At 41.0% G+C, this 26,978-nt stretch overlaps 3 protein-coding genes across 9 annotated transcripts in view; 2 read left to right on the forward strand and 1 right to left on the reverse strand.

Moving 5' to 3' along the window:
• The first annotated feature begins 595 nt into the window (after positions 1-595).
• On the forward strand, positions 596-10,999 carry LOC133662113 (type II inositol 3,4-bisphosphate 4-phosphatase-like). Of its 6 annotated transcripts, XM_062065811.1 has the most exons (18): positions 962-1,543; positions 1,684-1,757; positions 2,854-2,935; positions 2,989-3,052; positions 3,118-3,265; positions 3,336-3,466; positions 5,296-5,403; positions 5,475-5,583; positions 5,721-5,886; positions 5,961-6,098; positions 6,162-6,258; positions 6,322-6,500; positions 8,806-8,929; positions 8,994-9,120; positions 9,614-9,852; positions 9,937-10,034; positions 10,094-10,248; positions 10,400-10,734. In XM_062065811.1, exons 1-18 carry the CDS (start codon positions 1,481-1,483, stop codon positions 10,635-10,637), a joined length of 2,340 nt encoding a protein of 779 aa, XP_061921795.1. In that variant the 5' UTR covers positions 962-1,480; the 3' UTR covers positions 10,638-10,734. The 6 variants fall into 6 exon arrangements, with proteins under 6 accessions (XP_061921794.1, XP_061921796.1, XP_061921793.1 ...); XM_062065812.1 differs by lacking the exon at positions 10,400-10,734 and adding an exon at positions 10,744-10,999 and having other exon boundaries at positions 959-1,543; positions 6,162-6,500; XM_062065809.1 differs by having other exon boundaries at positions 961-1,543; positions 6,162-6,500.
• Positions 11,000-13,342: 2,343 nt separating this feature from the next.
• LOC133662122 (RING finger protein 150-like) lies at positions 13,343-22,250 on the forward strand. The gene is given in 6 exon segments (XM_062065829.1): positions 13,343-14,315; positions 17,354-17,604; positions 18,400-18,554; positions 18,627-18,723; positions 18,790-19,062; positions 20,412-22,250. Coding segments are annotated over 6 exon segments (1,344 nt in total). The 5' UTR covers positions 13,343-13,858; the 3' UTR covers positions 20,523-22,250.
• LOC133662121 (protein phosphatase methylesterase 1-like) overlaps positions 22,164-26,978 on the reverse strand; it is a 50,766-nt gene continuing 45,951 nt past the window's right edge. The window contains exons 12-15 of one of the 2 annotated variants that reach the window (XM_062065826.1): positions 25,070-25,134; positions 24,922-24,986; positions 24,801-24,831; positions 22,164-22,284 (exon numbers count right to left, since the gene is read on the reverse strand). In XM_062065826.1, coding sequence (XP_061921810.1) covers positions 24,810-24,831; positions 24,922-24,986; positions 25,070-25,134 — 152 coding nt within the window. In that variant the 3' untranslated portion in view covers positions 22,164-22,284; positions 24,801-24,809. Of the gene's footprint in view, positions 22,285-24,686; positions 24,832-24,921; positions 24,987-25,069; positions 25,135-26,978 lie in introns of those variants that run through there. The other variant, XM_062065827.1, reaches the window with a different exon arrangement.

Here is a 26,978-nt window from a genome sequence, read left to right on the forward strand (position 1 = left end):
GCAATATTATAATAATCTGAATTTTACTTGGCGAAATTATGACAAAAGTCATAATTTTACTCAAAAAATGTCACTATTTTACAAGAACAACAAAACATTGGCAATATTGTGATTAAAGTCATAATTTTACTTGACCAATGTCACCATTTTGCATTAAAAAGTAATAATTTTACATTAAAAACTAATACGTTTATGAGAAAATATTGCAATATTACAGAAACAGAAAGAATATGAGAAATTGTTCCCAATTTTATAAGAAAAAAGTTGACACGTTGTGAGAAAAAGACCGCTTTTAATTTTTTTTTGTAATTGGTTTTTAATCTTCATTATTTACTTCAAGTTATTACAGTATGTCTCTATATACATATGTATTTAAATTTTTAAATGAATTTTGGCCAAAGGGGGCGCATTTCAATTTCTTACACACACTTTTTATTTCATATGTTGGCCTGAGGGGGAGCACTTCTAAAACCGACACACAGTCAATTTGAAAAATCCCTCCTTTTTGGGACCACCCTAATTTTGATGGATTTCACCACCAGGGGTGCAAATGAGACATTCTCTATTAGATGCAATGGTTTTCCGTATTGGGACCATGATTTATGTCCTTACTTGTTCACCGGTCCTCATATGGAAGGTACTATTCCTTGTTGAAGTCTCAAGAAGGGTAGAAATACAAGAACACGCACACACTCACACTCACACACACACTCACACTCACACACACACGCACACACACATCCAGGAAGCACTGCGTTGCTTTAGATATGGAAACACACATAGACTATGACATGTGTGTGTTTCCTCAACAGATGCAATGACAATGTGGCTTGTTTCTCCCGTTAGGAGCAGAGAAGTTGCTGTTTTACCGAGCAAGAGGCGACAACTCACGCCGCCGCCAGTTTGTGTGTAAGTTGTGCATGTTAAGAGGATTAGTGTGTGGGTAATGGTGGCTTTGCAACACACACATTTGAATTCTCTCTGAACTCACTTAATCTGATACACACAGACACAAAAACACACACAATTTCCGTTTCCTGGCAATTCTGCACTTTGCCCAACCAAGCGCTCCAGCCTTTTAATCTGCACATTTATCATGGCCCTTTAATCCTGTCGGCCATGATGATGATGATGATGATGATGATAATGACAGAAGAGGATGATGCTCGACCACAGAGACATTTTGTTCTGTTTGTGTGTCATTTCTAAGGAGATCAGAAGACTAGGAAGTTTAAGTGGAATTCTTTGTTGGATTAATTCCCATCTTTTTGTTTAGTTTGACAAACTTTACATCTCAAAACAGGGAATATAGACAATTTTGTCATTGGAAACCGTGAGTCTTGCAAAAAGGGGCGGAAAACTGGAAGAGTTGGAAGCTGATAATGTTTTGTTTCAAAAAGCATGTTTTCAAGCCAGTTTGTGTCAGGAAGTTAACGGGAAGTAGACACGAGAGGAAGCTTTATCTTGCTGCTGGGAAAGAATGCGAGGAGCCATGATGGTGAAGTGTTTGGACCCAGAGGTGGGGATCAGCTCTGGTGGCCAGGTAGGGAGGATGCTGCCTCCTTTAGCTTAATGTCCTTCCCACAGACACATGTTTGTTGTAACCAATGGTCAATTAGGAGGTTAAATTTTAATGAATGATAATGACATCACATGACCTGTTGCCTCTTGTCTGCCAATTAGAGGAGCTTCTTTGGTTTCTCTTTGCCAGATCTGCTCAGGTCCTCAAAGAAGCCTCGCATCTCACTGAGCCTCAGGCAAGCAACATTTACAGTATATGTCGTCAAGGGATAATAGTGTGGACACCTGACTTGGATATACTTTAAAGTAGTCTGTGTGCAGCCTGTATTGTTGTGTGTGGGAGGAGTGGACGGCACAGACACAAGGGGTGTAGTTTGGCTGTATGATTTATTATATATATATATATATATATATATATATATATATATATATATATATATATATATATATATATATATATATATATATATATATATATATGTATGTATAATAACAAACAATAATAATAATAAACAATGGTATGGAGTGTGACAAAATCCAAGAGAGTGTATGGTGTGTGCGCGACTATGTGTATGAATTAACTGTTGAGTGCTACCGTAAATGTTGAGCGAGAGGCAAGTCCAAAAGGGGGCAGGGTAGGCTCAAAGATCCGTGAAACAAGCAGGAAGTCGGGGACTATAGCGGGGCGTAGGAGGTCCGTGTCCAAGCGGGAGGTCGAGATCCAAGAGGCAGTCCGGGAAGCAGAGGAACAAAGGATGACGCGACACACAGCTCGTCAACGCGGGAACGGAGATCCGCAGATTGGAGCGACAAGGAGGACATGAGACAATCAATAACACGGGGAAGAAAACACACAGAGCAAAGAGTGCGCATAGAGCTTGACGTGGCTTACTGTACACGAACAGATGGTTATGTTCTGGCGCCGGATAGCAGGTTGAGCAGGCTTATGAAGGCAGGACCTCTCATTAGCGCAAGGTGCGTTGATTGCTGATGGAAAGCAGCTGCTTGAGTGACGCGTGCAGGAGATGAGTGGCCGTGGGCGTGTCCTGAGGTGCTCATTGAAGAATGCGCATTGGCATGTGCCCGGGCCGTGACATGTATATCTGTATAGATTTACGACCCGCTGAACTATTGGTTAAATAGTTAGCAACACAAGTAATTCGATGGATAATTGTGTCGTGTCTACAGTCTAGCGGTACAGTCTGGGGCTGCACAAGTGCTTCCAGCTTTGGGGAGTTGCGGTTCAATGAGGGAAAGAGGAATTCTAACATGTACTTTGACGTTGTAAGTGTCCAAAAACCAAACTGTGCATGTTGTGTTGTCCATGCCCAGCATGACCGATGAAGTCAACATCAGGGAGGTGCACATGTCCCAGCCACACGCGGAGGAAGAAACTTCTTCTTCTGCAGAAGAGGTATAGGTGGAGTCCTGCTTAGTTTGAACCTGGCTTACATTTCCTGTCTTCAGAGCCCAGCCCTGTGTGAGCTTCTGCACAGCCGCATGCACCACAGCAGCCCACTCGTGAGAGCAGGTGAGCATTTAGCATCATCATCATCATCGTGGCGATGCCTTCCTTACTTCTGTGTGTGGGTTCAGTGCTGTGTGCGCAGGTGTGTAAGGTGTACCGCTTTCAGACGGAGGACGACAGGTGGCTGCTGGTCCAGGAGCAAATGTCCGAGACGCTGTTGTCCTTCTCTTTACCCAAACAGCTACTGAGGATGCTCATGAGCCAGTTCACTAACATGTACACGCATGTTATTAACATATTTTGACGTGTACATACTTACACATCTAACTGGACCTCTCCGTCTCAGTCGGCACGAAGTGGAGAAGCTTAGCGACCTTTCACCCCACTGGGATGGCCTCCGATGTGATGTCATCAACCACTGCAGCTACCTGATTGGCTCCTACGAAGAGGCGCTTGAAAAGCTGCACACACTTTCAGGTGAGTAACACGTTTTACTTCCTGCTCACAACATGCGCCCTGGAGTGTCTTCTTCATTCAGCATTCATTAAGTGTTGGCGGTTGTTCACTTGAGTTTCAGTTTATTTGTAACATGCCATGTAATGCATCTCAGTTGTTTCATTACAGCACGTCAGAAAAGGAATAGGAAAAAGCACATCTTATTTAATCCCACCCCTTTTCGTATCGTATCAGTTTTATCCCATTTTGTTGTTCTCTGTTACAGAAGAGTGAATAAATAGAAAATAAGTATACGATATATAAGTAAACAAATATTAAATACATAAATGATCATGATCTCATGGTTTTAAAAGGTTCAAGATGTTTATCATAATTGTTCTTCTTTGTACTTTGTGAACACTTGTAGTTTGAACAGTCTCTCAAACTGAATCATATTAGTGCTTTGTTTGACCAATTGTTGTATATTCTTGGGTAGCTGATTATAGTTTGCTTTGTACATCATTTTAGCTGTTTGCAAATGCACCAAGTCGTTGAATTTCAATATTTGTGATTCAATAAATAAAGGGTTTGTATGTTCTCTATATCCAACATTATGTATTATTTTAATTGATCTTTTTTGTAACACCTTGAAGTGCACGTTTGTAGTTGTTTCCCATATTTCTACACAATAACTCAGATATGGTAACACCAGTGAGCAGTAAATAATATGAAGTGATTTTTGGTCCAGAACATGTTTTGCTTTATTCATTATTGACATATTTCTTGCTATTTTATGTTGTATATTTTTTACATTAAGTTTCCAGTTCATTTTATCATCTATTATTACACCCAAAAGTGTGTTTTGTTTTACCCTTTCAATGTCTACTACGTCTATTTGTAATTGTGTTTGACTTTCTCTTCTACTGTTACCGAATAACATTTTAGTTTATTGAGATTCAAAGATAGTCTGTTTTTGTCAAACTTTTTTTTTAAAATTTGTTTATATCTTATGTTATTTGTATTAGCTTTTGTGTGTTCTCTCCTGAACAAAACACAGTTGTGTCATCTGCAAATAATACCAACTTTAAGTCCTTTGTAACTTTACAAATGTTGTTTATATAGAGAATGAACAATTTTAGTCCCAGTATTGATCCTTGAGGTACGCCACAAGATATTTTCAGTTCTGTCGAAGTGTGTTCGCCTATCTTCACGTGTTGCTTCCTGTTGGTTAACTAGCTTCTAACCCATTTCAAGACTGATTCCATACCTTTCTAATTTGTTTATTAAGATGCTATGATTGATTGTGTCAAATTCTTTTGTTAGATCCATAAACACTGCAGCAGCACATTTTTTGCTATCTACTGCATTGGTAATCTCATCCGTTATTTCAAATAATACCATTGATGTTGAAAATGTTGTATCCGTATTGGTTGTCTGTGACTGTTTCATTTTTATTCATGAATTGTGGGCGGAACTTTTAGCATTTAAAGTGACAGCACCCCAAAACTGTGAGGGATGATAAACAAAGGATACGATTAATAATAATAATAATGGATCCGATTTATACAGTGCTTTTTTCTGGTGACCCAAAGCGTGTTACATTGAGAACAAATTGTTCATTCCCACTATTTCAATGGTGATACGCTATTTGTTGTCACAGCTGTCCTGTGGTCGACTGATAGAAATCTGTCTGACAATTTACACCAACAGCCTCTCAGACCACCACCAAACATTCATTCACAGTCATTATTTTGTTTCTTTATAAATAAAAACAATGTTGTTTTCAAAACAATATTTGTATGTTGAATGTTACACTTATATTATGCATTGCATTTATAATATTTTTCTTACTATCGTTTTCATTCAAACAGCATTGTCCTGCTTCAAGTCAAGTGGCTCCAAGTGGGACAAGCACCTTCAGTTTGTCCCCACGAACCTGCACGCTCAGCGGATGGAAGTCACCTGTCAGGACAGCACAGGTGTGCTATATGTTAAAAGAAGAAAAAATAAGATTCTCATGAGATTGACAGAAGTGGTTGTCACTTTTTAGGTGTGTGGTACCATGTGATCACCTTTGGTGCTCCGGCCGACCACTACCAGGCCTTCAAACATGGCGGTCTCAGGAGGGTGCTGGCCAAGCACGCTGACCACATGCACAGGTGAGCATCACCACCTCAAAGTAGGAAAATTAGTACTTTTTGTTCCATTTACTTCAAATAAAACAGAAACAATACTAAAATTGTCCATATAGTTGTGAGTAGTGGTGCGGTAATTACTTAACATGGCCACCCTGCAGCTACGTGTGCTACTCCCAGGAGGAGAGCTCCAGGGCCCAGGCGGTGTTGGCTAGCGTGGCTCAGCTGCAGCCGCTCCTCTTCGGCCTCGCTGAGGAGCTGCTGTCCGTCTCCCTGGAGCACAGCGCTCCCCGGCTGCAGCGGGCTGCAGACGACCTAGCCCGACAGGTGAGCGGAATCTCCCCGACAACCCTTCACCCCGGTTGACAATCCCCCCGTGGCGGCGCTTCCTTTGTCTTCAGACGGAGAAGTTTGTTCACGCTCTTAAAGACGAGCTCGTGAGAAGCTCGTTGGGTGACATTCAACACAAACGCTGTCAAGACAAAGACGGCGGCCTCCATGACGCTTCACCTGACGACCAGCAACATGACGAGGAGTGGGCAAGTTGGACTTGGTTAGTGTTACATATCTCCGCCATGTGTGAACTTATGTTGTGTGCACAGGACAGAGTGTGGGCAAACGTCACGAACAGCCTGAGCTGCATCATCGTCATGGTGGACCGACTCCATGGGCAGCAGGACGGCAATCCAAACGACTGTGGTGTGTTTACTAACAACTCTGTATGTGCACTTTTATACACTTATGACCTTGTCCGCCCCCCAGGCTGTTGGCAGGAGCAGCTGCTCCCTCTGGTGATCACTCTCAGGGATTGCGTGCGTGAGGCGGTCCAGAGGGCTCAGGCTGCCATGACCTTTGTGGTCCTGCAGGCGGCGGCCTCCGCTACCGTTGTGCACGGCACCGCCAATCTTACTCTAAGACGACACGCCGTCTTCAGCCAGGCGGTGAGACACAACAACTTGACAGTGAGGAGTGAGGAACGACTCAAACGTTAGCACCGCTGAGCTACCTTGCTAACATGAGTCACATATAAACAGCACTGAGGAAAAAACAATATAATCAAACGTACACCTCACATGTATGTAGCTGACTGAGGGATAGTTGGCAGAGGGTAAGGCAGGGGTGTCAAACGTACGGCCCGAGGGCCGGATCCGGCCCGCGAACAGGTTTTATCCGGCCCGCGGGATGAGTTTGCTAAGTATAAAAATCAACCTGAAATTTTTGAATGAAAGAGACTGCTGTTCTAAATGTGTCCACTGGATGTCGCAATAGCAATTCTTTGTATCTTTGTAGATGATGCTACATATGTACAAAATAAACCACATGATGTTAGTGCACCAGTCGAGGAAAATTATCAAACTACATAAATAACATACTGTAATTTGATTTTTAAATTATTTTTTTATCTTGATAGATTGAAAATTAACACCAATGAGTTGACTGATGAACATTATCACATAATTTATTCAGAAAGTATAAATAACGACAAATAAAGATAGAATACTATTAACCGCAACATGTAAGTGTAAAAAACCCCCAACAATATTATGATTTGTACAATTTCAGGATGTGATTGTTCTATTTTTGAACAAAGAAAACAATCTGAAGTTGTCTTTATTTTTAACTTATCATGCAGTGGTTTTACCAGTCCGGCCCACCTGGTAACCACCGGCCACCTACTCAGTGACCTAGTGGTTAGAGTGTCCGCCCTGAGATCGGTAGGTTGTGAGTTCAAACCCCGGCCGAGTCATACCAAAGACTATAAAAATGTGACCCATTACCTCCCTGCTTGGCACTCAGCATCAAGGGTTGGAATTGGGGGTTAAATCACCAAAATGATTCCTGGGCGCGGCACCGCTGCTGCCCACTGCTCCCTTCACCTCCCAGGGGGTGAACAAGGGGATGGGTCAAATGCAGAGGACAAATTTCACCACACCTAGTGTGAGTGTGACAATCATTGGTACTTTAACTTAACAGATTTTTCTCCATGTGGCCCCCGATTTAAAATGAGTTTGAAACCCCTGGCGTAATGCTTTATTTTATGATGTGTATAATGATGCCTGTTTTGCCTAATCTGTCTTCTGTGGAGTAGTGGGTGTATACATGGGGCAGGTCAGGATATATCATGTCCATGCTGAAAGTTTGTCCTTCATCACGTCATAAAAACCCAAAACTTCAAAACTCAGGGCATTCAATCGATTGCAACTGGACTGCTTGGTTTGTCTTGGAAGACGTTTCGCTGCTCATCCGAGTAGACTTCATCAGTTTGTGCTCATAGACTTAGATTGGTCGACTGGGACTGGATCTGACAAACCAAGCAGTCCAGTTGCGATCGATTGAATGCCTTGAGATGACAAAGACCTGGATGAATGAGAACATTCATAGACAAACTTCAAAAGCGAAGTTTTTTGAGCACCGCTTCAATCAAAAGGGGAGGAAACAAGTGAGGGAGATTGGCTGTGCCATTCAACTATCGGGAATGACCCGGGAATGACACCATACCGGCCCCCGAGTTCAGTTCATAATTTAGGAAACAAACATTTTTGCAGCAAATTCCTAAAAACACAACAGTGCTCCTAAAGAGGAGCTTGGACCACTGTAAACACATTGGCAGATCCTTGCATTGACGTTTTAACCTTGCCAGCAAACATAGAAAACTAGGGTCCTAACTTGTGATTTATATAAGAGGTGTTCCTCAAGGCACACATTCAAGTCCTGTCCTTTTTGGCAGTTTCACATGTTTTTGTAACGTGATTCATGTAAGTAAGGCTTTGTTTACTTCAGATGCAGTTATAGTCATTTGTTCAATTAGTTTAGTTGTACCAGTAGTAATCTTCAAAGTTCCATTTTAGGTCCTCTCCTTTTCATTATTTGGACTTTTCAACTGGTGGCCTGCAAGTTCAGTTATAAAACTTGTGAGGGACTTACATTTTGCAGCAGATTCTTAAAAACAACTATTTAGAGTGCTATTTTTGACTAGCTTTTTTGCAGAAGGTCCTTAAAAACAACGGAGTGCTCTAACTCTGACACAATATTTAGACCAAAATCAAATGTCAACTCTAGCGAATGCTGGTTCTTTGGAATATACGAAATAAGACTAATACTGAAGAGAGAAGTCCGGCCCCCTGGTTTTTAGCTTTCTGGAAATGTGGCCCTCAAAACAATTTAGTTGAATATCCACAAACATACTTTTAAAGATCTAATTAAAAAAATATGTCAGGACACTGATTACACTTACCTGTCTTTCAGCTCTCAGCGACCACATGCGGCTTCCTGTTGAGGCTCTACGACGGTCTGGGGGATTCAAAGTTCCTGCAGCAGCTTCATGCGGTCGGAATCCTGGTTCAGTTTGAAGGCCTGCTCAGCACTTATGGTAGAAATGCATATGCGTACAGTACACAGTCACAACGTCCTTATGTGCATGCTGTGTGCATCAGGTGATGAAGTGGGGATGCTGGAGGATATGATGGTGGGGGTGGCTGACCTGGGGGGAGTCACATTTTCCCTAACTGAAGCAAAAACGGAACAACCCGAAGACCTTCAGCCGACCCTCAGAGGAACATTGTAAGACATTTGTAGGCGCAGCCATGGCATTGAGGGTGTTCGGGTTGGGGGCTTTAGGATCTTGTTTTTGATCTGCTGATGGCCTCATCAGACTGTGACCTTCAGTGTTTGCACACCCTTACCCAGTGTCATGATTCCACATAACAGTTAAGACTTTGTTGTCTATTTCCCTGTTTGGTATTATTTTCCTGTCCTGTGCTCTTGTTTTGGTAGTATTTCCTGTTTGATCTATTTTTCTATGTACCTTGTATTCATTGTCTTGCCTCCTGTTAATTAGTTCTATTTAGTTCCACCTTGTTCCTTCCTTCAGTGCTGGTTCATTATCTGCTTCAGTGTTCTGTTGCTATAGACCTCAGTTACTTTTACTCTGCCTGGTACCTAATAATAAAAGTACATTCTGCTTGCACTTTGCTTACCTTCTGTGCATCCTGGGATCACGCCAACAGCCATCACATCGTGTCTAATAAAGTGGCCCCTTGGTGTCTTTTTTCAGGGGCTCCATTGTTGTCAAGGTCCCACTGCCTACGTCAGCCTTCATGACACTGCCCGGTGAGCTGAGAGCAGGATGTTTGATTCCCATTCACCCTGTTCTCTTCAACATTGGCATCAACCAGCAGCAGACTGTGGCTGAGAGGTTTGGCAACAACTCCCTGCAGGAAAGGCTGAATCAGCAGAGCTGCGAGCAACTGAAAGTTTACTGTAACACGCTGAGAGATCACCTGCCCGACGCCGGTCGGTCCACACCACCACCATTAACCCCACACACCCAGCCAGGAATGGCCATTTTTACGATTAAAACACCCTCTTACTTTCCAGCTGGTGTGCAATCTCTGTGGGACCTGTTAGCATCTTTGAGTCAAAGCGTGGAAGCTCAGAGGAGGAAGAATGTGGAGGTGCTTTGGTTGGCTGCCTCGGTAAGAAAGTTAATCAGTTTGAGTGCGGGGAGGAGATAATAGACTCTCTATCTGTCAAGGTCTGTCGTCAAGTGAGCGGGGTGCGTCTAACCAGCTGTAAGAGCGCCAAGGACCGAACGGCAATGTCAGTGACACTGGAGCAGTGCATGCTGCTCAGGGACAAACATGCTCTCAGCCAACATCACTTTTGTGCTGCGCTGGACCAAATGAGGAGGTACAATTCCTTAAGGTTCCTCCTGCATGAGAGTGATGACTGACTTCTTCATTTGATCTAAAATGTTACCTTTAATTCCATTATTTTTCAATGTCCTCTTCATTCTTTCTCAAACCATTCTTTTGGTACACACATTAACACACACCTGCAGGTGTCATCTGTCCTGGGGGCAGATGTTGGGCTGTTATGCCAAATCGGGTCTAACACTGTTTGGGTTAGAGTCTGGGGAGAAGCCCTCGGACCAACAGAAGTCCAACTTCCCGCGGTGTTTTGCCCCAAAAGGCACGAGACCACACTTGTATCCTGTGGCTTTCCTGTTGGTGACTTCTCACCTCCTGGTTCTCTGGCTCATTCTTAGCCTGCTTGTGCTAGTGGCCAAGTACGAGTAGAGCCACACAGGCTGTGAAGGACAAAAAAAAAGCACAACAATCTATGATCAGCCCTAATAAACAGTTGATGATGAACCGTAAAAAGGAGCTGAATGTTTGTGTGCAGGGAGGGCTGCAGGATGGAGAACGTTCAGAAAAACATGGGAAGCAGGAAGTTTGCCTTCAGCCGCGTCCAGCTCCTTACCTTCCCAAAACTTTACAGACCTCCAGATGGCAGCTATGGATACTAGAAATCCTATGTTTTTGTTTTGTTTTGTGCATAACATTGAATAATGAATCGTGTAATCTTGTTTTTGTCAAAACAAAGAGTTAAACTGTTGAAAAAAGGCATATTGCATATTAAGATAAACTATTACAATGTAGCAATCATGTTAAATTAAAAATTGTTTTTATTCTATATAATATGATATTAATTAATATGTCTATACCTATATATATATATATATATATATATATATATATATATATATATATATATATATATATATATATATATATATATACACAAACTCAAAACCAGTGAAGTTGGCATGTTGTGTAAAGCGTAAATAAAAACAGAATACAATGATTTACAAATCCTTTTCAACTTATATTCAATTGAAAGACAAGATATGTAATGTTTGAACTGAGAAACAAAAATGTTTTTAAAAAAAAAAAAAATCATTAACTTAGAATTTAATGGCAGCAACACACTGCAAAAAAGTTGGCACAGGGGCATTTTTACCACCGTGTTACATGGCCTTTCCTTTTAACAACACTCAATAAACGTTTAGGAACTAAGGAGACCAATTTTTTTAAGCTTTTCAGGTGGAATTTTTCCCCATTCTTGCTTGATGTACAGCTTAAGTTGTTCAACAGTCCGGGGTCTCCGTTGTGGTATTTTACGCTTCATAATGCGCCACACATTTTCAATGGGAGACAGGTCTGGACAACAGGCAGGCCAGTCTAGTACCCACACTCTTTTACTACGAAGCCACGCTGTTGTAACACGTGCAGAATGTGACTTGGCATTGTCTTGCTGAAATAAGCAGGGGCGTCCATGAAAAAGACATTGCTTGGATGGCAACATGTTGCTCCAAAACCTGTATGTACCTTTCAGCATTAATGGCGCCTTCACAGATGTGTAAGTTACCCATGCCTTGGGCACTAATACACCCCCATACCATCACAGATGCTGGCTTTTGAACTTTGCGCCTATAACAGTCTGGATGGTTATTTTACTCTTTGGTTCGGAGGACACAACATCCACAGTTTCCAAAATAATTTGGAAATGTGCACTCGCCTGACCACAGAACACTTTTACACTTTGCATCAGTCCATCTTAGATGAGCTCAGGCCCAGCGAAGTCGGCAGCGTTTCTGGATGTTGTTGATAAATGGCTTTCGCTTTGCATAGTAGAGTTTTGACTTGCGCTTACAGATGTAGCAACAAACTGTAGTTACTGACAGTGGTTTTCTGAAGTGTTCCTGAGCCCATGTGGTGATATCCTTTACACACTGATGTCGCTTTATGATACAGTACCGCCTGAGATATCGAAGGTCACGGACATTCAATGTTGGTTTTCGGCCTTGCCGCTTACGTGCAGTGATTTCTCCAGATTCTCTGAACCTTTTGATATTACGGACCGTAGATGGTGAAATCCCTCGATTCCTTGCAATAGCTCATTGATAAATGTTGTTCCTAAACTGTTAGACTATTTGATCCCGCACTTGTTCACAAAGTGGTGACCCTCGTCCCATCCTTGTTTGTGAATGACTGAGCTTTTATACCCAATCATGGCACCCACATGTTCCGAATTAGCCTGCTCTCCTGTGGGATGTTACAAATAAGTGTTTGATGAGCATTCCGCAACATTCTCAGTCTTTTTTGCCACTTGTGCCAGCTTTTTTGAAACATGTTGCAGGCATCAAATTCCAAATGAGCTAATATTTGCAAAAAATAACAAAGTTTACCAGTTCGAATATTAAGTATCTTGTCTTTGCAGTCTATTAAATTGAATATAGGTTGAAAAGGATTGGCAAATCATTGTATTCTGTTTTTAAATTACGATTTACACAATGTGCCAACTTCACTGGCTTTGGGTTTTGTATATGTAGTAATGTTTTATATATATATATATATATATATATATATATATATATATATATATATATATATATATATATATATATATATATATATATATATATATATATATATATATATATATATATATATATATCAACTCGGTGCCTGACACTGTGACTTGAAGTGCAAGAGAATTAACACATTTTAAACAGGATGTGTGCAAGATGTTTACTTCAAAATAAATTAACACAATTATTGTTTTTGTGTTTAAAGTGCCAATGTAAAGAGACACAACTGAACTAAACAATACGAACATGTATAGTAAGATGCAAAGTCCACTTTGCAGCTATAATGCCGATTGAAGCTGTACTCATGAGTTAGAACCTGTTGACTCGCCATCTTGTATAAAGATCAATTGTTGAAATATAGAAATCAGGTCATTTTTATGTTGTTATGCCAGGTTAAATTATTTTTGTTTTTATGCCAGGCCGCTTGGTGGTGCAGCTTGGTAATGCTGCACACAACAGCTACTTGATGCGGAACTGAGTAAGACAAACTCAGACCGGACGTACACATGATATGTATTTCAAAATAACAGAATACCTCGGTCGTTTTTGCGTTTGGAAGGCCTATTCAAAGGGATAAACTGATATCATACAATGCATAATTATATATATATGGTAAATAAGCAAACACAAGTTGGTAGCTATAATATCGATGGTTTTAGTTGTAGTCACTCGACGGACAGTCTGCGCTTTAAGCACATAACCGGAAATAGCGTTCTTTACGAACTGTCGCTTTATACTGGAACGTCCAGGCCCAGTCAAAACAAAGCAGCTCAAATGGCGTTTACAATTTAACAATATTAACTAACAGCCGCCGTCGAGCTCTTCATTCCCGACTGGTGCTCTTTTTTGAGGGGGAAGTCTAATTCGCCTGCTCGCCGTGTGTTTATTTCCTGTCAGTGTTCGTGTTTAACCTGCGGATATTTTAGTTCGCCGGAGATGGAGACGGCTAGCCAGCGACTGGGGATACGTAGCCTGCTGCAGGGGAGCGGCTGAAGGCGCCTTACATATCTAAGCGTGAAAAAGGGGGAGCTGCCATAAAAAAGGACGACTGGTTGCCATGGTGGAATAGGAGGTTTGAGTCCAGTCATGGCTCCGTGCTCCGTGGTGGCGGCCTGTCGCAGCTTGGCCCTCTCGACGTGGCTGCTGTCCTTCTGCTTCGTCCACCTACTGTGTCTCGACTTCACCGTGGCCGAGCGGGAGGAATGGTACACGGCCTTCGTCAACATAACCTACGTGGAGCCCGCCACCAAGGCGGTCCGCACCGACAAGACCGAGTGCGGCCGCTACGGGGAACACTCGCCCAAGCGCGACGCCAAGGGGGTGGTGGTCCTGCCCGCCGCCCCGCACGACCGCCAGGCCTGCGACCCCAGCACGCCGTTTCCGGCGCCGGCCCACGCCGGGGCCTGGGTGGCTCTGATCGCGCGGGGCAACTGCACCTACAAGGACAAGATCCGGCACGCCGCCGAGCACAACGCTTCGGCCGTGGTCATCTTTAATGTGGGCTCGGCTATTGCCAACGACACCATCACTATGCCTCATCCAGGTAAACCCCCTCACTTTGGAGTCATGGTCTAATTAGAATAAACGGTAACACTTTAGTATAGGGAACATATTCACCATTAATTAGTTGCTTTTTAAAGTAACAAAGACTTAATTTAGAGTTATTTGGACATTAGGGGAACATATAAGGGTTAGGGTTAATAAGCAATAATTCTGAGGTTATTGAGGGAAGACTCTTAGTTAATGGCTTACTGGTTGTATAATAAAGCCATGCAGAATAAGGCATTAATAAGTACTTAAAAGTCACTAATTAAGAGCCAATATGTTACTAATTTGCATGTTAATAAGCAACTAATTAATGGTGAATATATGTTCCCCATACTAAAGTGTTACCGAATAAACTAACACAGTCTAAATGGGTTATACTTGTATAGCGCTTTTCTCCCTTCAAGGTAAGCGCTTTGACACTGAAGTGTATTTCTGGTCTTGTCATCCTCGTCCGGACAGAAGGGTGACACGGCAGTGTGGCTGGATCAAAAGAGACGTCCCGTCTCCGAACGAAAAGTTGCTTTATTACAAGCGAGCGTCATTTAAACAAGTCGAAAATGGAGGATTCCTGCCTTGGAGAAGCCAAACTATCAGTTGCTATATTCCTTCTTTGTCTGTCTGGGTGTGCGCTAAGTCTTAACAGCACCACCTGACCATAAAAGGAAATGTTTGTGTATAAGTGTCTGGAAAACAACTGCTTTAAGTCATAACTTAAAGGTTGGGATTTGAACTACACGGGTAGTTTCCTCTCAAGGATATGGCTATTTTGTTAAAGTTAAAGTACCAATGATTGTCACACACACGCACTAGGTGTGGTGAAATTATCCTCTGCATTTGACCCATCACCCTTGATTATCATTTGGTGATTTAACCCCCAATTCCAATCCTTGATGCTGAGTGTCAAGCAGGGAGGTAATGGGTCCCATTTTTATATTCTTTGGTATGACTCGGCCGGGGGTTTGAACTCACGACCTACCGATCTCAGGGCGGACCCTCTAACCACAAGGCCACTGAGCAGGTTTTACATTCCGAAGTCCCAATTAGGGCCTCCTTCCTACGAGAAGTGATCCAATTCACCTGCGAATATCAAACTAAGGGGCCTTATCTTATCATGTGCTCAAACTGAAATACCACTGTGTACTCAAACTTGAAGGTTTGCTTTCTCCAAGATGAATATGAGCATTCACCATATGTAGAACATAATATGAGTTATTAATACACTTCAACACTATTTCCACATTCACCCATTCACACACACATTCGCACACTGATGACGGGAGCTGCCATGCAAGGCCCTAACCACGACCCATCAGGAGCAAAAGTGAAGTGTCTTTGCTCAAGGACACAACGGACGTGACTAGGTTGGTAGAAGCTGGGGATCAAACCAGGAACCCTCAGGTTGCTGGCACGGCCACTCTCCCAACTGCGCCACGCCGTCCCCTAAATATAAAAATAATATTAATGCGTTACGGTTTTTGGTTCCGAGTTAGGACTTAAATTCCTGGCAAGTGATGACAAGTCAAGCTGTCAGTAGTAGTACCTAAAAGTAGGTTGTGGAATGGGAAATGTGGAATCCAGGTGTTCATACAGGAGTGGTCTTAAAGGAATTTGCTGCTGAGGGTCTCTGCTCTGAGACACACGCACTAACACCTGTGCCACCGTGCTGCCTCACTATACGAAAGTCCTGGGTTCAATCCTGTGCTCGGGATCTTTCTGTGTGGAGTTTGCATGTTCTCCCCGTGACTGTGTGGGTTCCCTCCGGGTACTGCGGCTTCCTCCCACCTCCAAAGACATGCACCTCGGGCATGATTGGCAACACTAAATTGGCCCTGGTGTGTGAATGTTGTCTGTCTATCTGTTGGCCCTGCGATGAGGTGGCGACTTGTCCAGGGTGTACCCCACCTTCCGCCCGAATGTAGCTGAGATAGGCTCCAGCAACCCCCGCGACCCCGAACAGGAGAAGCGGTAGAAAAAAAAATGGATGGTCTCTGCTCTGTAAGAGTCTAGTCCAGGGGTGTCAAACTAATTTTAGATCGGGGGCCACATGGAGAAAAGTCTACTCTAAAGTGGGCCGGACTGGTAAAATGACGGCACGATAACTTAAAAATAACGACAACTTCAGATTGTTTTCTTTGTTTAAAAATAGAACAAGCACATTCTGAAAATGTACAAATTATAATGTTGGGTTTTTTTTTTTACACTTACATGTTGCGGTTACTAGTATTCTATCTTTATTTGTCGTATTTATACTTTCTGAATAAATTATGTGATAATGTTCATCAGTCAACTCATTGGTGTTAATTTTCAACCTATCAAGATAAAAAAAATAATATCAAAATCAAATTACAGTATGTTATTTATGTAGTTTGCTCATTTTCCTCGACTGGTGCGCTAACATGTGGTTTATTTGATTTTTTTTTACATATGTAGCATCATCTACAAAGATACAAAGAATTGCTATTGCGACATCTAGTGGACACATGTAGAACAGCAGTTTCTTTCATTCAAACATTTCGGCTCATTTTATACTTAGCAAACTCATCCCGCGGGTCGGATAAAACCTGTTCGCATCCATTTTCTTCCGCTTATTGGAAAGCCCATTTCCCAGCCAATTCCTTCAGTTCCATGTAGAAGACCTCAACGTTCTTAGGCCAGTTGTGAGACAAAAGTCCTTCCGACATGTCCTAGGTCTACCCAGAACCCCTTTTGCTGGTTGGACATGCTCGAGCCACCTCAACTGGCTTCTCTCGATGTGGCGTAGAAGCAGCTCCACCCAACTGACTCCTCACCCTGTCTTTAAGGGTGAGCCCAGTCACCCTGTCCTTTTGGTCAGTACTAAAGCTTGAGGATAAGTCATTTATATTGGCTGGTAATTTGAGAGCTTTGCATTCAGGTAATTACTGCAGGTACTGCACCTCTCCATCTCAAACAAGACATCGAGACACTTGAACATCTGAGGCCTATATATATATATGAGTGTGGAGGCGAATACCTCCTATCACCTCTATGGCCTCAGCATTCTCCTCTCCTCAGGCACAGGCGAGGTGGTGGCTATCATGATCCCGGAGCTCAAAGGTCGAGAGGTAGTCGCGCTGCTGGAGCGCAACGTAACAGTCACCATGACGATCACCATTGGAACGAGGAACCTGCAGAAATACGTGAGCAGGACGTCGGTTGTGTTCGTGTCCATCTCCTTCATCGTGCTGATGATCATCTCACTGGCATGGCTGGTCTTCTACTACATCCAGAGGTTTCGATACGCAAATGCAAGGGACCGCAATCAGGTAGGACAAATAGAAAATAAACAGACACAGAACAGTGAAGGGTTGTTTAGGTCAGTGTTTTTCAACCTTTTTTGAGCCAAGGCACATTTTTTTTCATTGAAAAAATCCAGGGGGACACTATTCAATCCTCGTCGCCATTGTTGTGTGCCAAACTTGTCACTTATTAGTTCACTTATTAGCAATCTAAGCTTAATAATACACCAAAAGAAAGCTTATTGTCTTTTTCTGCCTTTTATTCCCGCTCTTACTTCTTCCACTTCCAGGTGTCCAACACACAACACATGTCATCGTGTTCTGTGTCCCCCGCCCTTAAGTTCCCCTTACAATGGTTCCGGTATTGTCCTGTGACCCGAGTAACCAATACATGACAGACACCACCAGCTGAAAATGTCAAAAACGAAACTCAATAGTCTATATTGACAATCTAAAGTCGTTCTCATCAAATACCTGATGCAATTGTTCGATATGACTTCAAACCATAACCATCATTAATTCTCTTGTCTCAAAGTAGGCTTACAAAGCAATGAGCTACCTGCTACCACCTACTGGTACGGAAGAGTATTACATGGTCACTCTGCTGATCTCCAGACAGCACAGACACTCTACAACGGCACATTGTTTGCGGATTATAATTATTGGTTTGCAAAAAAATATTTTTCCGACCGATTAGGTGAAATTGCATAATTTCCAACGGCACACCAAACAATATCTCACGGTACACTAGCGTGCCACGGCACAGTGGTTGAAAAACACTGGTTTAGGCCAGTCATAATCCGAACTTCCTGTCTCCTCCAGCGTCGTCTTGGAGACGCAGCCAAAAAGGCGATCAGCAAGCTGCAGGTGCGCACCATCAGGAAGGGCGACCAAGAGACCGAGGCGGACTTTGACAACTGCGCCGTGTGTATCGAAGGTTACAAGGCCAACGACGTGGTCCGCATCCTGCCCTGCAGGTAGACACTGTGCACTCCGAGTATGCCCCTTCCTGTTGTTGGGCCTGACTCCACTTGTCTCTGTCATTGAAGACATTTGTTCCACAAGACCTGTGTGGACCCGTGGCTGTTGGACCATCGCACGTGTCCCATGTGCAAAATGAACATCTTGAAGGCGCTCGGCATTGCTGTGAGTATGGCAGCAGGAGAATATAATTGGTTCTTTTTAATGCACCTCTGTTCGTCTTCTGTACAGCTGAATGCAGACTGTCTGGATGACTTGACGTTGGACTATGACCTGGCTCTGGGTGGCGTAGCGGGTGTCGGCATGGGTGGAGTTGGGGCCTTGGCCCTGGAGGCCGTAGTTTCTGGGGCGTCCAGCGATGGCACGCTAAGCGAGGGAGGCTCCTCTGTGGTGTTGGACCCTGGGGTGCGAAGGGTGGGACTGCCGCAGGATTACCAGGACCCCGACACCCTAAGGGACAGTCCCTTGACGGCCACTACCGACACGCACACAGGGTGAACATCGGTGTTGCTAGCTACTCCCTGTGTTTACAAACGCCATACCTTTTGGCAAACACTATTTTTAGTTCCCCTATTGAAAAGCTTCTAGCAGCTCATTATGTGTCTCCATACACAGTGTGGAGCCGCTCCCCTAATCTAATAATCATCATCTCCTTTATGGCAAAAAAAACGAATCTCTCAGTATCTTAAGGACACTAGAGGATGAGGCTTAACATGTTACACACCGAGAGCAAGCCAGGAGCAGGCATGTTGATAGCTAAGCTAAGCTCGCTTTTGAACAACACTAAGAAATAAGTGCTTGGTAAAATTTAAGAAGTGGAGATGGTACCGCGTTACAGCAGAAAGTAAGCAGTTATTAAAAGGAAATTAGCAAGTAAATTAATAAAAGTCTAGACTAGAGAAAGGATGATAAAAGTGCGGGTGTGTCAGCATTGTCACAGTCAGCACACAACACGTAAGAGGAGGGCCGATTGACCCGTTAATTGACAAAAAAAAAGATCAGTGTATCAGGGGTAGGGAACCTATGGCTCTGGAGCCAGATGTGGTTCTTTTGATGACTGCATCTGGCTCTCAGGTAAATCTTAGCTGGCATTGCTTAACACGATAAGTAATGAATAATTACGCTGGTAATTACAGTGTTAAAAATAACGTTCAAAATATAAAACGTTCTCATGCATTTTAATCTATCCATCCGTTTTCCACCGCACCTGTTCAAGAAGTTGCATTAATGGTATGAAGTATTTTAATTACTATTGGTAAGCTTCAGAATAACAATGTTATTACAAAGAATAAGAGACTTATCATACTCATATCATATCATAAAATGTTGGTCTTACTTAAAATGCACGCATTTAGTTGTATTCAGTGTTAAAACATATCATATGGCTCTCATGGAAATACATTTTAAAATATTTTGCTTTCATGGCTCTCAGCCAAAAAGGTTCCCGACCCCTGCAGTACATGATCAATACTTGAATGATTAGGTTGCTATTTTAATTTTAATTTTTTGTTTTTGTTAATGTTTGCAAACTCAATAAATAATTGTCTAGACACAGGATGACTTTCAGTGCATAAACCAAAGGATTTAAATGAGTAGTAGATAGTAATGTTTGCTTTTGTTTAGTTATTGTGTTTTGCTCACACACTTGTATGTAATAAAAGAGGATAAGGAGCTGGTTTAAATATTGTGATAGTATTGTCAATAACAGTAAATGGATTAACAAAATATCACAGTTAATACACATATGATAGGTATTGGTCTTTCTCACTCACTCATGGATGATCGGTATCTGCAGCATAAAACTCTGTTTGGAACATCTCTTGTCTTGACACCTTGTTCCTCCTACAGGTGAGCTCCAGCCGATTGCGAGTAGCGCTTCTGTGGCTTCGCTGGTCATTGCTGTGGAAACTGGTCTTTTAGATGAGGAGGCGCCCATGGAACGAGTCCTGAAGGAGCCCCAATAAATCCATAACCGAGCAAACTAAGAATTGCAGACAGAAGCTGGTTCCGGTTTGGATTGGTTCTGCACTGGAGGTATTCAAAAACTGATGCAGGGCTCGAGTCTAGACCGTAATGGCCCTAAACACACCCAAAGAACTGGCCCAGTTTGGATCTGTTATTATTCTTCTCAGTATGTTCCAGTCTGATAAAAGTATCTGTAGTCACTGAAATCTCTAATCCTGCCTCGTCTGGATTCACACTAGACTTCCTGAATCTTAAAAGAAACATTTGATCAGGAAAATGTTCTCTGGAATGTTCTATTACCTGAGCCTTTCCACACAGACCCATTGCTCACTTCCTGTTGTGCTCCAAAATCCAACTCCAGTTTTTTTGTGGACTAAGTTCACTCTGCCAGGTGATGTCATGTGCTGAATTTTTAGGTTGACTTGGCAGTATTACAGCTCACAGTATTCAACTCACTTTTCAGCTCCCCCTTTTTTCTGCCTGTGTGTACAATTGTTGCAGATTGGTTTAAATTTCAGATGTTCTCCGTCCTCGGTCGTCATCAGGACCCCCCCACCAAAACAAAAAATTTAAAAAAGGCTGGTGATGTCAAGAAAGGAAACTAAAGATGTGGACCTCATATATTCTGCCTGAGGTATGAAGCAGTGTACCATAATCTCATGCTGCCTTTTTTAAAAACAACCTACATTTGTCCCGTCTCTTGACAATCAATTTTTTAATCCTTTATCACATTTTGTCCCGTCTGGCAAATACTTTTTAGATTTATTCCTCTAAATTCACAGTGACGCCATAAAAAGAGACTGCAGAGGGGCGGCGTGTAAATATGAAAGCCTGTTGTGGCGCTGCCGCTGAGACGGATAAAGATTGTCATCTATTTTGATACCAGAAGAGATGTTTATTTTTGTAATGCTCACACTCAGCAACCAAGACTGACTGACCCCCGCCTGACCCCGTTACTTCTCCCGCTGTGCAGCCATGCTGGTCCTCAGCACGGTGCTGACGTGTTCTTGTTGTAAATATTAAACTGCTTGAAGCGGACCTTGTTGATAGGGGGTTGGTTGATCATTTCTGGGACGGAGATGTGACCCGCTAAATGTGTTGCCTGGCTGTCTTGTTTGAATTCTTTTAAATGTTGATTATTTCACATGTCCTGGACTGAAGTTGCATCTAAAATAAATAAAAAAATAACCACCATTGGTTGTGTGAAATGTAGACTTTAAATTTTACACTTGGAGGAAATAAATATGTTCTTCCTCACATACTTGGGTCAAATTAACTGTTTTATGGGGAGCTGTGAGCTACAACATTTGCTTTTTCTGTTGTAAAACCCTCCCTTAAAAATTTAAAGTTCTTCCTAAAAATGCTTGCAAGCTTTCACTTCACCATCTCAGTGGCGAGTCAATGGTGTACCCTATACATTTTATTTTAGCACTGTAATAGTATGTGATAATGACGATGCACTGTCATGGCTGCTTTTGTGAATGGTGTTTTAATTAAACCTGTCTGTTGTGTTGTAAGATTTTCTTGTTTTTATTATTTCTCATTCAGTTGGGGATTAGGGAGGGAACAAGTATGACAGAAATTAAAGTCATATTTTACCACACGGAAAAATACAAAAACAGCAGACTTGACCATTAACTGTCAATTTTATTGTTAAGAGCTTAGGACTACAGCAATAAATCAGCCATAAAAATGGAGCAATAATGGAGGTTTGTGTTGTTTGAAGCATGTGGATCAGATCAGGATCTTCTTTTTGCTATTCTGAAAGAGAATGTATACTTATATACATATGTATGTATGAATAAATATATGTTTATACATATTTATATATTAATGTGTGTGCTAAAAATGTAATTTAAAACATTTGTACCCACGACACGTACAACACTTAAGACCGTCAGTATATCAGTATGTGGAATTAAATTATGGAATGGATTAAGCAAATAAATCCAACAATGTACTAATATGATCCACTTCAAGAAACTCTTCAAGTGTTTACAAAGTACAAAGAAGAACCATGATAAACATTCTGAATTTATTTTGTCCATCCATTCATTTTCTAGATACTCTTATTTATCTCACTATATGAAATATAACTCACTTCACTCACTATTTATTTATTTATTTTTTAATGTTACTACTTATGGAGTATTTTGTGAATAAATTGAGAATGGGGTAAGATTAAATAAGCTCTGCTTCTTATACTCCTTTTTGAACATGTTGAACAGAGAAAATGGAAATTGTGATGTATCATGTTGTATGCATGCATGTTCCAAATAAACACAAACTCAACTCAACTAATCAGATTAATCACAGGGTTGCTGTGGATTGAATTCGATTAATCACGATTATTCATTTTTAATGTATATTAATCATGTTTAGCTTTGCATTTGCAAATAGACTCAACAAAGAAGAGAATATACTTTATATGCTTGTAGCATATTTATTAAACACCTATAGCATCATGTTAACGAACAAAAGCTATTTGCTTTTAAACAAACATGTATTCACATTAATGTTGACCTGTCACTTATTTTGTGTTATGGTTGTATTTCAAGATAAAAGTGCTTTAAAGACAAGAAAACTCCTTCCGACGGGGTGTGCATAACACTACGTCAATCCACTGTTCCCTCATGTTTTTTTGGTATTCAAATGTCCCATTAAGAAGGCCAACATGCTGAGTAACATCTTCCATATTCACTTGTTTGGTTCTGCAGTCAGTTTAACCTCCATTTGCATATAAGCAGGATGGTAACACTACTTGGACACACTGCCGGAAATGCGTTGCCAGAGACATTTCCGGGAGTTTAAGTCATTTTCTGCTGAAGATGGGCTGCATTACATTTTTTTAATCAGATTAACATACAGTACAGGCCAAAAGTTTGGACAAACCTTCTCATTCAATGCGTTTTTTTTATTTTCATGACTATTTTTTGTATGGTAGATTGTCACTGAAGGCATCAGAACTATGAATGAACACATGTGGAGTTATGTACTTAACAAAAAAAGGTGAAATAACTGAAAATATGTTTTATATTCTAGTTTTTTCATAATTGCCACTCTTTGGTCTTATTTCTTTTTTGCACACTCTTGGCATTCTCTCAATGAGCTTCAAGAGGTTGTCACCTGAAATGGTTTTCACTTCACAAGTGTCCTAGTTTTGATGCCTGTAGTGACAATCTACATAATCTAATCTAAATAGTCATGAAAATAAAGAAAATACATTGAAATGATAAGGTGTGTCCAAACTTTTAACCTGTACTGTATGTAAAACCTTTTGATCATGTTAATAATTATATACAGTAATGTCATAGTAAAACGGGTTAACGCATGCGATTAATCTTAAAAAAGTATAAACATAAATTAATCACACAGCTCAAGTACCGTATTTTTCGGAGTATAAGTCGCACCGGCCGAAAATGCATAATAAAGAGGGAAAAAACATACATAAGTTGCACTGGAGTATAAGTCGCATTTTATGGGGAAATGTATTTGATAAAACCCAACACCAAGAATAGACATTTGAAAGGTAATTTAAAATAAATAAAGAATAGTGAACAACAGGCTGAATAAGTGTACGTTATATGACGCATAAATAACCAACTGAGATCGTGCCTGGTATGTTAACGTAACATATTATGGTAAGAGTCATTCAAATAACTATAACATATAGAACATGCTATACGTTTACCAAACAATCTGTCACTCCTAATCGCTAAATCCGATGAAATCTTATACGTCTAGTCTCTTACGTGAATGAGCTGAATAATATTATTTGATATTTTACGGTAATGTGTTAATAATTTCACACATAAGTCGCTCATGAGTATAAGTCGCACCCCTGGCCAAACTATGAAAAAAAACTGCGAGTTATAGTCCGAAAAATACGGTAATTGTTCTTCACAACGTTACTTTAAAGGTGTTTTTAATCAGATTAATCACACTTTTGAATTTGGATTCATTGTGAATAATCACAGTAAATTACTTGCTTACATACATTTTACATTTACCCCAAAAAGACCCCAATATTTTGACACAAATGCTATTTTATTATAAGAATATAAACAAACACTTATTACCAAACATTGTACTAAAATGAATGCCATTTATTTGCTCCAAACCCGGTAGTCCTACCTGGGTGTATTTTTAAATTAAACATTTCAGGGAGTCGAGTCCCCTAACTCAGGTATGCATTCACCTAAACACTGACCCTATAACAATCTACACGTGGTTTCATATGAACATCATATCTTTACATATGAGAAAAGATAACTTACATGTGGACCTCATTCCGTAAAAGAGTTTGAGCTGTAGAGGCAATACAAATAATAAATATGACTTTTGTGAGAGCTCGAAGACCAAAACGACAGTATGATGAGAAGCAGTTGTCACTTTTACCTAATTTCTCTTCTGGCTTCTGCAAACTTGTGCCGTAACAGGAAGGAGGCCACGGCGTCAGCAACCTTCAAACACACGCACACAACACACACCTTAATTTGATGTAACTGGACCAGACACAACACTAACTAATGTGACGCGTTCTTACTTTATCTGGTTTGTCTTCTTGCACTGCATGACCACAGGGGGGCAGCACCTGCATCATGAATTTACCTGCAGACAGATAGACGCACTGTAATTGTCATCTTATCACACACACACACACACACACACACACACACACACACACACACACACACACACACACACACACACACACACACACACACACACACACACACACACACACACACACACACACACACACACACACACACACACACACAAACTGTGACATTTTTTCTTGTGAAATTCCAACTAATTTTTCACAACAAGCTTTTTTTATACATATCTTTATATAGCTAGCAAGAGTGGCATTTTTCGGAGGTCCCACACACAAGAGTCCCACACACTCTTGTGTGTGGGACCTCCGAAAAATGCCACTCTTGCTAGCTATATAAAGATATGTATAAAAAAAGCTTGTTGTGAAAAATGAGTTGGAATTTCACAAGAAAAAATGTCACAATTTCACAAGAAAAACTTAGAATTTTGGCAGTACTATAATCCATCCATCCATCCATTTTCTACCGCTTTTTCCCTTCGGGGTCGTGGGGGGCGCTGGAGCCTATCTCAGCTACAATCGGGCGGAAGGCGGGGTACACCCTGGACAAGTCGCCACCTTATCGCAGTCAGTACTATAATAAAAGTCGTAATTTTACTCAACGCACGTCAAAGTTTTACAAGAGAAACTGAACATTTGTGCAATGTTATGATAAAAGTTGGAATTTTACTCAATAACAGTCGCAATTTCGCAAGAAAAGCTTAACATTTTGGCAATTTTATGAAAAGAGTCGCAATTTTACTCGACAAAAGTCACAATTTTATAAGAAAACTTAAAAATGTTGGCAATATTATAATAACAATCGGAATTTTACTTGGCAACATTATGACAAAAGTCATAATTTTACTGAAAAAATGTCACTATTTTACAAGGACAACAAAAAAACTGGCAGTATTGTGGTAAAAGTCAGAATTTTTTATGACAAATGTCACCATTTTGCATTAAAAAGTTAAAATTTTATATAAAAAAGTAATAATTTTACGAAAAAATATTGCAATAATTTTATAAGAAAAAAGTCGACACATTGTTAGTTAATTTTGTATTTTTTGTTTGTAATCGGTTTTTAATCTTCATTATTTACTTCAAGTTATTACAGTATGTCTCTATATCAGTGGTTCTTAACCTGGGTTCGATCAAACCCCAGTGGTTCGGTGAGTCGGGCTCAGGGGTTTGGCGGAGGTCAAGACACACCCGACTCATCGTGTAAATAAAATCTTCTCCCTATCGGCGTATTACGGATACGGCAACAGCAGAAGTCAGACTGATTTGCAGGTGTGTAATTTGTTGTGAGTTTATGCACTGTGTTGGTTTTGTTGTTTGAACATGGTGATGTTCATGCACGGTTCATTTTGTGCACCAGTAAAAAAACATGGTAACACTTTGGTATGGGGAACATATTCACCATTAATTAGTTGCTTATTAACATGCAAATTAGTAACATATTGGCTCTTAACTAGTCATTATTAAGCACTTATTAATGCCTTATTCGGCAAAGCCGTATTATAACCCTAACCCTCTAACCCTGGCCCTAACCCTCTAACCCAAACCCTAACCAAATAACTCTAAATTAAGTCTTTGTTACTTATAATATGTTCCCCTAGTGTCAAAAAAACTCTAAATGAAGTCTTTGTTACTTAGAATATGTTCCCCATACTAAAGTGTTACCAAAAACATATAACATTGTCTTGAATTTGAAAAAAAAACATTTTATTTTTCACTAAAGAAGGGTTCGGTGAATGCGCATATGAAACTGGTGGGGTTCGGTACCTCCAACAAGGTTAAGAACCACTGCTCTATATACATATTTATTTGATACATTTTGGCCAAAGGGGGTGCA

The sequence above is a fragment of the Entelurus aequoreus genome, linkage group LG12 (genome assembly GCF_033978785.1).
Source record: "Entelurus aequoreus isolate RoL-2023_Sb linkage group LG12, RoL_Eaeq_v1.1, whole genome shotgun sequence".
Taxonomy (NCBI): Eukaryota; Metazoa; Chordata; class Actinopteri; order Syngnathiformes; family Syngnathidae; genus Entelurus; species Entelurus aequoreus.

Excerpts from the sequence above, each read along its gene's own strand:
- LOC133662113 (XM_062065809.1), top strand. The coding sequence starts at position 1,481 with ATGCGAGGAGCCATGATGGTGAAGTGTTTGGACCCAGAGGTGGGGATC. Across the intron at positions 3,266-3,335 it reads ATGAGCCAGTTCACTAACAT|TCGGCACGAAGTGGAGAAGC; the intron begins GTACACGCATGT and ends TCTCCGTCTCAG. Across the intron at positions 5,404-5,474 it reads CACCTGTCAGGACAGCACAG|GTGTGTGGTACCATGTGATC; the intron begins GTGTGCTATATG and ends GTCACTTTTTAG.